Source organism: Manacus vitellinus, unplaced genomic scaffold (assembly GCF_001715985.3).
Source record: "Manacus vitellinus isolate BGI_N305 unplaced genomic scaffold, ASM171598v3 scaffold_7_pilon, whole genome shotgun sequence".
Classification (NCBI taxonomy): Eukaryota; Metazoa; Chordata; class Aves; order Passeriformes; family Pipridae; genus Manacus; species Manacus vitellinus.
Genome location: NW_021940813.1, coordinates 22,426,199 through 22,439,795, shown reverse-complemented (window position 1 = coordinate 22,439,795; position 13,597 = coordinate 22,426,199). Strand labels below are relative to the sequence as shown.

At 36.2% G+C, this 13,597-nt stretch overlaps 1 protein-coding gene across 1 annotated transcript in view; it reads right to left on the bottom strand.

Annotated features, from left to right (window-relative positions):
- The window catches only part of ATP11A (ATPase phospholipid transporting 11A), a 74,892-nt gene that overhangs the window by 46,318 nt on the left and 14,977 nt on the right, over positions 1-13,597 (bottom strand). Inside the window, exons 3-4 of the mRNA XM_029964765.1 lie at positions 11,401-11,523; positions 48-137 (exon numbers count right to left, since the gene is read on the bottom strand). Of these exons, the coding sequence (XP_029820625.1) occupies positions 48-137; positions 11,401-11,523 (213 nt within the window). The remainder of the gene's footprint in view (positions 1-47; positions 138-11,400; positions 11,524-13,597) is intronic.

The following is a 13,597-nucleotide window of genomic DNA, read 5'->3' as shown; positions in this document are numbered from 1 at the left end:
TTTTTAGAAAGAGTCCAGGAACTTACTGAAAAATGGAGATAGCTTACCTGAACAAGGAAAATGATGAGAAAGTAGAAGTTAGCTATTCTTCTGAATTGCTCAAACAAATTTTTTGGTACGAAGTTCCAAAATGTGTACTGAAAACAAATGCACAGATTATGAGTCTTTGTAAGAAAATTTTATTTACATTCTACGGAAAAAAAATCAAAAACTTCATAATTCACATTTCAGGATTAAATTTAAAAAAAAGAAGTATTTTTGTTAGTTTAATAATTTACTGAAATTGAATCTTAAATTGACAATCATGTATTCTCAGAATCATATCGATTTTCTGAACTGTGATAATCTTTCTACTAGGGACTGTAATAATTTCTAACTAGCAACAATGCCCATTTGGGGATTTAGTTATGGAACAGATTATTTAAAGCCATCAATTGATTTTAAAAGCATCTTAGTCACTTCAAAGAGCACTTTTAATTCACTCATATGTTGTCTGCATGACTTGAGGAGATAGGTAGCAGTCTGAGAGTTAACTACACAGTCACAGCAAGACAACCAAATAAAAGTTGTCAGCCCCTCTTCTGTTCCTTGGCTAGGGCACAAACATACTCCTTAAGATAAAACTATAGTGGTGAATAAGAGTAAATGCATATTTCTCTACTGATCTTACCAATTATCAAAAGTTTTGTAAAATGACATAAGAAACAGTATATAAAACTGCAAACAGAAAAATGCTAAAATTTCAAAGGAAAAAAAATCATATAAAAGTGAGAAAGAAAGGATCTTACACAATCTAGTCCCCTTCTCCTACCCTGCAGACGTTCACCTACACTTTTCACACAGCTCACTCTGTAGATCCAGAAAATTGTTGCAAGGATAGCTTGATAGCTTATTGGAACACATGTAAAAATGTCTGCTAAAACTGTGTGAAAAGGTCTAAAAAATGGCTTGAGAAAACTAACACTGCATAGTCTTATTATCTAAATTATCCTTTGACACGTAATAAAATGACAACTCCAATAAAACTTTCATTTCAAAGGAGATGGGTTAAGAAGCTTATCCTAATTTATTTGCTCTGCTACAAATGTGCCTTGTCTCCTCATGGCAGATTGCACTTATACTTGCTGATAACCAAATTATTCCATGAGCTAGACATCTTTTGAATTTGGCCCTGAAGGCAAAGACAGACAGAACTCCAGAAGGGAAGTACTTCTATTACATCTGCAGACAAAAAGGATCCTTGAGAAGTATCCCTTAATAGTACATGAAGCCCTACTATATAGAATAATCTTTTTACTTCTTGGGAGTTAAAGCCTGGACAAGTGTAAGACATAGGAATGAAATGTTCTTTTTATATCACGTGCCAAAAATCAGTATCTATTCTAAATATGCCTTAAGTTACCACTTATCCTGGATAAGTGGTAAAGTCACATGTGAGTAAGCCAAAACTCAGGCAGGCAGACATGCAACACCTAGAAAAATCAAATGCTCTAGTTTTGCAATCAGAACACTTTTCATCAACAGGAATGCAGCTTGCACTGCCCACTACCTGGTTATTTATCTTGGAATTTTCAAGAAGAACCAGTTAGACTTGATTATAATTCCTTGCATAACAATCCTGGTCATTCAAAACTGCTGTTGTGATAGATGAAAATACAGATTCTATTCTACAACAATAATTGTATATTTTCATCATTAACTTTATCAGGTAAATTATCTTTGTTTTCTAATTCTATCCCTTTATTTTTCAAGAATCTCCATCTGCTGAGAAAGAAAAACAAATAGAGGTTTCAGTGAAAAAATTTTTGTTAACATTCTTCTGTTTAGCTCTTTTGATAGAAGTAGTGTTTTTTATATGGTAAAGAGGTTTTTTGACTGTTAAAAGTTTGATGATTTATACAAGCTCCCCAAATCACCTTCATTAAAAAAAACCATAATCTCTTATGCAGTGGCTTCCTCTTTAAATCTCCTAAAGGGTTATTTTACTAAATGTGTGGTAACAGCATATTATTGTCAGACTAGATATTTAAAAAATGTGATGGAAGAAGTCAAGTAAACCAACTAAAACGACAATCTATAACAAGGTTGAAAGTTCACCTTTACCTAACTTAGTATCTGATCCTCCTCATATTCTAACCTCAGTTCACTGCTTTCTCTGTCAAGCTGTGGTCTTTCCCACAGCTCCACCTTTGGTCAGCAACTCTCTTAGCTGAATAAAAGTGAATAACCTGGGAACAGATTATTTTTGTGGTCTGAGAAGCAATTCCTAGAATGAATGCTCCTTTAACATGGAAGACTTGTTAAAACTTTATTTTTAAACAACCTGCCAGACTTTTAGCACTTTATTACATTGGGTTTCAGACACACAAAGTATGTCTTTACTCCACCCATTTTTCTTCAAAGGAATATTTGAAGTTTAGTCAAGAAAGAAAGACCACTAATAAGATGTCTAGCAGACTCACCCCTGCCCCAGCCATCAGTAGCTCAGAGCAGTATCTACAAATGGGTAATTAATGTTTAACAACCATAATCATTCCCCAGAGAAGCAACAGAGTGGCTGCTACTCAGAACAATATTTATGTCATGATTGCATTCAAGGCAGTTTCTCTACCCTAGTTAGGCAGGAACAAAATAAAAATCTGTAAAGGAAAGACATTAAAAATGATGATATTAAATGCATCAGATTACTGTGCCCAGAGTAAACACCATCTCTCATCTTCAGATACTAGTCTCATTCTTTGTAAAATCTGAAAAGCAGTCTATGTATATTTAACTGCCTTTTTTCACTGTAATTCACTTGAAGGATATAAGGTTATCCAAACAGTTACACACTATTTGAATAAGCTTTTAAGTTGGGGAAGGCTTCATTGATCTTCTTTAATTGCTACAATAGAGGCCACAGCACACATATGCTTTTTTGCATGCGGGAGTTAATACATCAAACAGCAAGAAGTAGCAGTTCCACATTCATCCAAGAGATGAACACATTGTGCGAACAGATGCATCTGAAGCACCGTGCAAGAAATTGTAAAATCAGTCTGTCTGGTGTCAAATCAGCATCATTCAAGTAGAGTTTCTTCCCATCTATAATTGCCATAGCACCTGCAGTGCTGGTGTACTTCTGTAATCATATGCTTGAACTACTCATGTACACCTTAACAGTATTCCAGCTTATGTCCCTGGTTTCATCTCACCAATGCACAAACTACTGATGCCATGTTGCTTTCAGCTCCAACACCTCCTTATTAGAGCCAGTCACATGAATTCAAAGATACAAAATAGTGTTCTTGACAATGGCTTGATTTTTTTAAAACACTGTACTTTGACCTTTTCATTTGATATCTACATGCCAGAATTCTGGCTCATATTTCAAGCTTCTCTTTCTGTCCTAAGAGGCAGGTATTTCCTTAAGTAAATGGAGAGTTTCTTAAGTAATCACTTGACATCAAAAGCTGGAGCAGTAAGATAAAGCACTCCATACTGCACTACTGAGTTCTGTCAACACCTCAGTTTCTTACACATTATTTGTTTTAAATAGTCAACACCTCTCTTCCAACCCATTCTGATTTCACTCACTTCCCCTCAATCTTTTTGACTATTTCATATAAACCCTTAAAACTATTATGACAAAAACATCTACTATGTTGCTTCACCCTGGTTTACATACATTTTCCTAAGCTGATTTTCATCCCTTCTGCAAAACAGAATCCATCCTGAAGACAGTAAATTCAGGGAAGTATAGAGAAAAGTTGAACAATAATTTTGCATTCACTTGTGTCCATAGTGACTTCAGTATTTTTAATATATGGATTTTTATAGTATCCATCAGTTACCAAGAAACACTGCATTCTTAAAGCTGCAGTTTAAAAACTAGATTGCAGGCATGTGTGTCTATCATAGAATGGTTTGGGTGGAAAGGGATCTTCAAAAGACCATCTAGTTCCAACCTGCCTGCCATGGGCAGGCACACGTTCCACTAGACCAGGTTGCTCCAAGCCGCGGCCAATCTGGCCTTGAATGCTTCCACAGATGTATTATCCACAGCCTCTCTGGGCCACCTCTTCCAGTGCCTCACCACACTCACAGTAAAGAATTTCTTCCTAATATTCAACCTAAACCAACTGTCTTTCAGTTTAAAGCCCATTCCCCCTTGTTTTATCATTAAATGCCCTAGTAGAAAGTCCCTCTTCATCTTTCTTGCAGGCCTCTTTTAAGTACTGGACACAACACTCTCTACATAATACCACCTTACATAGTATTATGCTATTAAAACAACATAAGCATTTAATATATTACATAGATATAATCATCCCCCTTCAACAGAATAGTTGAAAAAGGTCTGATCGAAAGTTTGACAATTTCCTTTAAATTAGTTTTATTTATAAAATGATTACTTTTTTGAAACACACTTTGTCTAACTCTATCACAGAACTGGCAAATCAAACTGTAGCAAAGGGTATGAAAGTGTAGGAAGTCAATAATCATCTGAAATCATAAGATCCGAGCTGAGAGCATGGCTTGTCTAACTCAAGTGACTTGCTTATAAACATATAGGAAGTCTGTAGAAGAACTGATCTAAATTCTTTAATGTATTAACTCAGTATCAAGTCTTTCACTTGAGGCAAAAAACTTCAGACTTCTGTGTTTATATGCTACTCAATAAAATTGGAATATTTTGAAAAATACTTTGCAATATTTATGGCAATTTGAAATGACTGTAGAAGGACAATTAACAATATTGTTAACGACAGTATTAACATACGTGTCATCTGCACAATGTTTATCACCCCACTGAGGGAGGGACCCCTCTTTCTCCAAATCACAAGGTTGTTCACATCACAGGGATCCCTGGGGAAGCTCTGCTACATGTAGGGCTTTTACAAGTGAATTAGAGCCACCAGTACATTCAGAGAAAGTGCAAAAATAAAACTGGTTCAGGGCAGTTAGATCAAATGGTGCCTACACATTTGAGGAACAAGCATACATATTTTGGTATAGGGTTTCTTAAAAACTGTTGCTAATAAAAAAGGAATTCTATTAAAACAAAGAAGCCTATCTTTAGTCATCCTTGTTTAGCAACTCTCAATCTTATAATACAAGCTATTAATTCCAGGAACTCCTCTGACAAGGACACTCCTCAGTATCTGTAATTATCTAATTATAATTTTAAAAAAACAAAAGCAAATCTTACAGCACAGATGACTGACTGAAGACAGAAGTCACAGAGAATGTTAGAAAAACAGAAGAGAAAGTGTGTGAGAGTAAGTAAACTTCACTTTCTTATATGTGAAGTGAGGAAAAATTACACCTGTCCTCCCTGGTGTTAGGTTTGGATCTGCTTGTTTTGCTTCCTTCTGCTTCTCTCTTGCTACATGCAGACTCCATACTGATACAAAAAACTTAAATTAAAGACTCTGTTAGGGATAGTACCAGCAGAGTATAAAATATTGCTAATAACTGTGGACCAAGTCATGGGAAGGGTAGATGGCTTCTCCTGGGAACACAAAGGAGGTTGCAGAGAGCTTTTGCCCTGGAAATCCCATCCAGGGATCCATCATCAAAAGCAAACAGGAGGTCTTCCTTGCTCTCTCTAGGCACTGGCAGTTATCCACAAAAAGAAATTGCATTATTGTGCCTGGAAGGAGCAGTGCACAACCATGGACTCACATCCCATCTCAGGTATCGTTATCCCTGAGCTGGCATCTTAGGGAGTCCAATCGATTAAAAAGTATTTAAGCTTGACTGCCAACAATGGCTTCTGCCCCACGCACTCTCTGGCACAGTTGGGCACATCTGACTCTTCAACCCTTGCAGCATGGGATCTGACCTCCTGCTTCAGCCAGTGTGGCTGTGAGTCAGTGGATTACCTGAGCTCAAGGTGAGAATTCTGTGTTATAGCTGCTTTTAAAGCAGAGCAGTATGTTCACACTGGAAGGTTCACACAACACTCCCTGCATCAGTCCCTGTCCTATACACATTGGTGTATAATCACCCTCTCTGCCCACAGAGAGTATTCTACACAATTATTTATCAGCTTCACATGACAAGGCCTATTCTCACTGTGGGCTTAGGATGCTTTTTTGACTTTTAGATGTTACTGCTCAGGGCTGTGTTTGAACTCCTTATCTTGAAACTGCTATCTCATGGCCCTAGAGAGGTCAGACAAATCTTCCCAGTTACGAAGCATCACCTTGGAGAAGTGTAGGACAGCCTAGGTCTCTTCTGGGTTCCAAGTGGCTCATCCTGGTGGAGGCATTTTAATATTTCCTTAAGCTTCAGTATTAACATTTCTTCTAAATGTGGCAACAAAATGAGAAATCAGAGCACACTCGGTCTTTGTGGGTTTATAGTGGCACTATAAATGAGTGTTGCACAGAAGAGGTACAGCACAAGGGCATGAATTTCTGCTGAAAGAAAGGAATATTTCAGCATCTGCTGAAATATGTCAGAATTATTTAACTTTATTTAACTATTAGTCACTGCAATTAAGATGACTCACAATTAATCAGATTAGCACTGAAGGTAGCTAAAGTTTCTCTTGCAATGTATAGTACTCAAAATGCAGAATTAGTTTTAGGCCACTATCATAGAAATCAATGGATCAGTATTTGATGAGAAGTCCCAAGGAAACAGGCAGACAACAGAACACTGCAGTATTTGTGAAACAAAACCAGGATCACTTCAGGTCCACGAATATAGTATACAGAGTTTCAAAGCAGGAGTTAATAATACTACTGTTTCCCCATCTGAGTTCACCTTATTGCTTCTTTATACGAAGAACAGGAAATAAAGCTACAGCACAAGAGAGCATTTTGTGATTTCAAATAATAATTTAACTTCAGTGACATCTCTTTAGGCAAATTCTTCAAGTAACAGGTCTGCATCCACTGTAGATTCAACCTTGCATTTCATTGAAGAGTCATATCCCAATACTCCTCAATATCATCATTTGGGAGTTGAGGACCTGCTGTCTCCAGTTATGTTGGTGACCTAGGCACAAGTGGGTTCTGTAGCTGTAAAAATTTCTCTTCAGGAGCACCACCAGAAAATACTACGCACTGATTACTCCCAGACTGAAAGAAAAAAGACTTTCTATGTCTCTCTAGCCCAGCTTTCTCTATGGGTAGTATGGAAAAAACAATTAGATCTCCTGCCTGAAGTTCCTGGGTTTTCTAAGTTTGTCAGCTGTCTCAGACACACAGGGAAGTCTCTGACCTCTTATTCAACAGGCTATTCCTATCCAGGCATTTCTGAAATTTTTGGTTCTTTCTTGTGCTTCATTCTTTAGGTTGTCTGTCAAAAGCCATAAGCAGCTGTAATTAAACATGTTTCTACTGAACTCCATACTGTTGTCTCAAAAGAAGATTTTATTTTTGGTACAATTTTTCTCTCTGTTCAAGAGACAAATCTACATATTCAGTTAGTCTTCAGTTCATTGATTCAGGTGGAATGGGAGATGCAAATCCCTACTTTGTCTACAAAATGAGATCTTGGAGGCATAGCAGTTCTATAAAGATATCAGATCAATTTCAGGATAAGATAATTCAGATGGTGAAAAATATTAACAAATTAAAAACAAACTAAAAACATCATCATGCCACTATATTAATCCCTAGTTTGTTGTGTATTGAATGATCTGCACATGCCTCAAAAACTCTACAGCTGATGAGGGAAAAAGTAAGACCAACTCTGAGCAAAGGTATGAACTAGCTTCCACACAAACAATTATTGAACAGGTTAAGGTTATTCTGCCTGGAAAGGAATATAGTGGAAAATCAACGGAATCAAACAGGGGATAAAAGTTATTTTCAGATTCAAAGACTTCGAATACGAACTCAAATTAACACAAAGTTACAAAATGAAGGTTCATAGTTTCTTTTGGCAAACATTTCTACAGTTTAACTGTACCTGAACCATGTATTCTGAGAATTTACATGGGTTTAAAAGGTATTGAATTAAAGACTATTAAAAACAAAATCATACCTTTTGGCTCACAAATGGCTAAGTCACAGAGAGTATTCTGAGGAAGTATCACTCTATATGTACTTCTTCTTGCATACTCCCCTAAGGATCTACTGCTGGTGACAATGTACTGTGACAGAAGGATCTTTAGCAATTCTTAGCTGATCAGGCACATCTCTGTACTACTACACATGTACAGATACTCTGTTTAGCATACTGACTGGGGTACTCCCAGCACAAAAAGCTTGGACCTTAAGGAAGTTTTGTATTAAAAAGTTATTTCATGATTTATCAGTCTTTAAAAAAAATAAGACCCTTCTGTTATCCTGTGTCAGAAGAAGGAACAAGGTTGTTTCCTACCCAGTTTTGCTAACTGGTACATGGTTTAACTTGGTTTCCTTTTGACCTAGCAGTTCTCTTAAAACGTAATTTCAAAATGTGTATAATTTGTTAAAGAATAAAAGCAAGCCACCTCCCTGCCAATTCAGTTGCTTTCTTTCTTCTCATTTGAAACATTAGGTTTTTCTACCAGCTGACATTTTGCCATGCTGCATCACTGTCATGTGATAAATTCAATCAAGGGCACATAACAACCACTTTAAAGGCTAACACCCTAGGCAGCTGAAGTAGCTAAAAGTCAGATCAACATAAGGATCCACATTACAAAGGTCACTATCTCTAGAACATAAACGAACTGCTTGCACAATCCAAAAGACATAAGTTTTTTGCCTCTATTGTTTCAACACAGCCCTTCTGCAATACACTCTTAAAATCATAATTGAACTAACACATCAAACCAATAGAACACTTATGTCTTGCCCAGGTCTGTCTCTATAAATTTTCATGACCAGGAATGTGTCATTAAGTAGACAGAGTATTAATCACGTTCCACTGTGACTTTGCAATATACAAGAAATATCACTCTGTACTCAAATAAAATAACTATCTTGCTGACACCAGGAAGCCTCTGCTGAAGCACAGTGAAGTAAGTATACCTTTGGCAAGACTAGGAAAGTTTAAGATTCATATTATTGCCAGCTGCTGTCTTTTTCAGGGCATTATGACATGACATTTGTTAGTACAGCAGCACACAGACAGACTAATTGATGAGGTTTCCTCATGATTTTAAAACTACCCTTTTTAGAAATTCAATGTGTCTTAAATTGGTAAAACATGTACTTGAAAGTCCGGAGTTCCTCATCCTTGAAGAGCAATCATATACCTTCTTACATAAGCACTTAAGACCTATAAAAGCACAGCTGAAAGTCTGTCTCCCCGATGAAAGATGAAGTGAGTATCCTTCACGGCTCAAGTAACAGTACACAGTTTGCTTGCATGTATCTTTATTCTATTCTGACAATTATGGATTTGCCACCTTTATGTGGTATATTTGATAATTTTTCAGGACACTTATGTCTGTGTTTCCTGCATTCTAATAGATGCCCCCAAAGCAATTAAGGGACAAGGACAGGGGGAAAAGTTAAAATTAGTTAGCTTACAGAAGCAGAACGAATGCAAGTCAAATCACAGTGGTGCTCTTTATTCAGGCTGTTTGGGATGGTGCATGTAAATAAGAGTTTTCTTGAAAGGGACAGCACAGAAACTTCTCATATACAGGCAACTGTCAATAAAACAGCTTTCAGCAGTCTAAAGAACTGTTCAATATTATAAAACATTTCTGTGAACTCTGTTCCCTCCTGAAATATCACTGTATTTACTTTCACAAAGACAACCTATATTTTATTTTTAAGTGAGAGAAATTTAATCAATAAACAGAAAAACTGAGAAACATTGTATATATATATATATATAAAATGTATATATTTTCACTAATACCTGTGGTTTATGAAAAAATATTTACAGACACAGCTCACAACTAGAGTTTCACATTAAAAACATTCAACTAAATATACTTTATATCCAAATAAAAATACAGTGAAGTCTCCTTTCTGAACTAGTTGAAGTCATACATATTTACTAATTGCTGCCAGGGATTCCTCAACTCAATCCAGGTCTAAGTCATACTTAAAAATCTCACTCTGTAACAGTAACTTGAAACTTCCACTAATTTAATATTCACAAAAAAGTGTCAAAACACCTTGTAGAGTTGAGCAGGATGGTTTTATTTCAAAAAGTATCAGCCATAACTTCAATGACTTTATTTATATAAATCCCAGATGAAACATATGAGATGAAAAACAAGAAGACTGTCACAGGAGTACCAAAATTTGCATAAAATGTGTTTACTCTTCCATAATTCAAAAGCCAATACAAATCAACATGTAGAGCACAGGATTTACTACTGTATCAGTTTGACTGTACTTCATCTGGATTATTCACTGCATTACCTTTTGAACAATCTAATTAAAGACGCTTAGATACTATGCTGCTTGTCATTATACTGTTTCTGAATGAAGTACAGAGAGAAGGTACTAAAATGCAAAATCTCACATGACACCGCTTGTGAAAAGTGTGGGGTTCATTACAGCTTTGCCATTATGTTAATGGATGGCAAGTGTTTGGATCCACGAGAGTAAACACTCAGTTCCTTGAGATCACAATGCTACTAAGGTTCTTCAAGTGTCTGTGGATTTGACACACTGTTCAAAAAGAAATTCTCTCAGTAAAGCAGCTATTCTTTTGAATTCATTATTTCATAATTGGTTGGAGGCGTGTGCTCACAAAGATTAAAATCCAAACACACTAATAACTTGGACTTCTTGAGTTGTCAGCTGCAAATGTCCATTTTTTCATGCCACTGAAACCCAAACTTTTGGCTAAACCAAACCAGCAGGAGAGTAACAATATCCCAACTGTTCACAGAAAGCTGCTGAAACTTATGGAAGTTAAAGCTTACTAGTTGAAGTGGGGAACAACTCAAAGGTTTCTTAAGGGCACAAATGTATCACAATACCAAGCCTTTAAGAATAATTCACACTTGCATGTGTATAACAAAAATTATTATTTCTATGGGGTTTTGTCAATATGAGCTTTTGAAGGGAATGACATTTATGCTGGAGATAGCATGATGAATTTAAGTGCTCCACAAATGAAGCTATTTCTAGTAATTTGAGGTATTGCTTAGGATTACAAAGGATGCAGTCTTTACTTGGAGTCTTTACTCCAGGATTGCCCCAAATGAAAAGTGCTTTCTTACATTCTTTCTTACTTTTCCTTTGTGGAAAAGCACATTACTCAAAACTGTACTATATTATATACTACAGTAAACAATGTAGTCATTTTATTTCTATTCATATTGGAGGCAGTTTGGCTATTAGTCTCTGTAGAAGGAATAAGATACCTTCATTCTACCTTTGCTGGTCAGTGGAAAGAAAAAACATGCAGGAAGTATAGGACAAAATCTTGAAAGAGATAAATGAACACATACAAAATAACTTCAGCTCATTTATGTACGTGAGTGAAAGAAAATATTACTACCTTTGATGAGACTATTCGGTTATCTGGAAATCTCTGTGGAATGTAGGCTTCAGTGCCTGGAGGTGGTTCACGATGCCCAACATAAATAGTCCGACTGTCCACCCAATTCTCTTCTCCAGCACACTATTGGGGGAAAAAGTTATTGTGTCAGTTCATTCAGTATTTCTGCAGTAAGATGAATTAACCAATCATGTACCTGATCATTAACACATACACAGCCACCAGTGCTGTGGTATAGTACAGAACATATTCCTAACACTTAGAGAAGCCCAGGCACCAGCAATTTCAACATCATCATATGGTCAATTTAAATATTTAAATAGTCATAATATTAAACTCAAACCCTCTGATTTGTGTTGTAACAATGCATTTACATATACTTTTGTTAAGCATGTTGGAGGCAAGATTCTTTTCTGCATCTTCAACAGCTACATCTATTTAGTATGTTAAATATGTCCTGAAAGTGCTCCTGGGCACTGGTGCTTGGTTGTCTGTCTCTATGGGTGAACTGTCAGACTGCTACCAAGGAAACTAACCCCAGACACAGAGCATGAGTTTGGTAGTTAATGCAGCCAAAGCATCATTCCCCAGAGCAGATGGATGTAGGTCAGCAGTTCTTGACAATAAGAGTTTAATCAGATAGACGTGGTACCCTCTTTTCTAGCTAGACTTGCTGTCAACAGTAACAGGTCCATTTACTTTACTAGTACACACTTAACTAATAAGTCTAAAATAAAATTTAGTTCTCAAACTTAAACATTTAACATTAAACATCTGAACATTTCCTTCATTAATTCGTTCCTATATGATTTTGCCACTGCCTTAAGTGCAACACAGGCAAAGACCAAACTTTCAACATAATTTATTGTTAAAATACACACATGAAATCCTGCAATACTCTGCAAATCTGGAGCAGTTAAGCTAAAAAACAATTATCTATGTGATGCACATGACTTTCTTGGGGGAGGGGGGAAAGGAAGGAACATAAAGAGAAAACCTACTGGACTCAGACTATTAAGCAAAGAATAGCTGAGTAGTCATCAAGTAAAATGTAAAGTGAAGTAGGAGGCTTAAAGAAAAGCAACTTCTGCTATCCCAGACATTTATACAAGAGGTAGATACAAAGGACCCTAAATTATTACTATTTCTTGCACATGACAAAAATGAAGGCATTATGTTCAGAAGATACCAAAGGGCAAAATTACAAGACTAGGCATAAAACTAAAACCAAAAAGTAAATCCAAAGTTTTCCTTGGCCATTTTAATGTATTATTCAATCTTCAAGAATTTGAAAGAGTCCAACATATTAAAGGAAGACAAGCTACTCATAAACGAAGTAAGGGTGACAGCCATTCATAAGACATGCCAATGGCTTAGTTAGAGCTTATGCTAAATTCTAACTGTCCCTGATTCAGTGGGAGTGCACGTACAACATTCCTCACGTGCCAGGTGTAGCATGACTTGAAATCAGGATGTGGGTTAGTTTAAAAATCACACTGTGTTTTCCAGCTAGACAGCTCTTCCCATATCACTGATTAGTCTTCTCACAATCCAAAGTAAAGTGCCACTTCTGAAGACCAGGTAGGATTCTTTGAGCAAACCAAAATAACTTGGAAGGAAGTAAAACAATGAAAATGTTTCTATATTACACCTTACTTCTACAAAATGAAAAAAAAATGCTATCTTTTACCATTTTATACACAATATTTTTTCATCTTGTCAGTGCACTGAATGTAAAATGCACACAAATTCTCTATTAACACTCTTGCCAAGTAATACTCCTAGAAATGCAAGGGAATGTGAGATATTCCTGTATAAGATGTTAAACTGTACAACATTTTTAAATTTTTCATAAGGATAGACATTACAGACATAAAAGCAACACAAAGATTACTCCTGATAAGTGCCAGAGTTCAGAGATGACTATGTAAAGGGCTAATGGGAATTCCACACATGAAACTTTGAACATCAAGAAGAAAGCCCTCAGCTTCTCCTTCCCTCTACACAGCCTGACAATTTATCTCTTGTATTTATTACAAACCAGTCCAAGACAGCTTGACAAGGCTGTTAGTTCAGAAAAACATTTTTTTAAAATTTCACTGTATAAATTGAATCTTTATCACAACTCAGTTAAAATGGGCCTCTGAAATTACCCATGAAGCTGCAAAGTACAAAAGACAAAGCTCTAAACAGCATT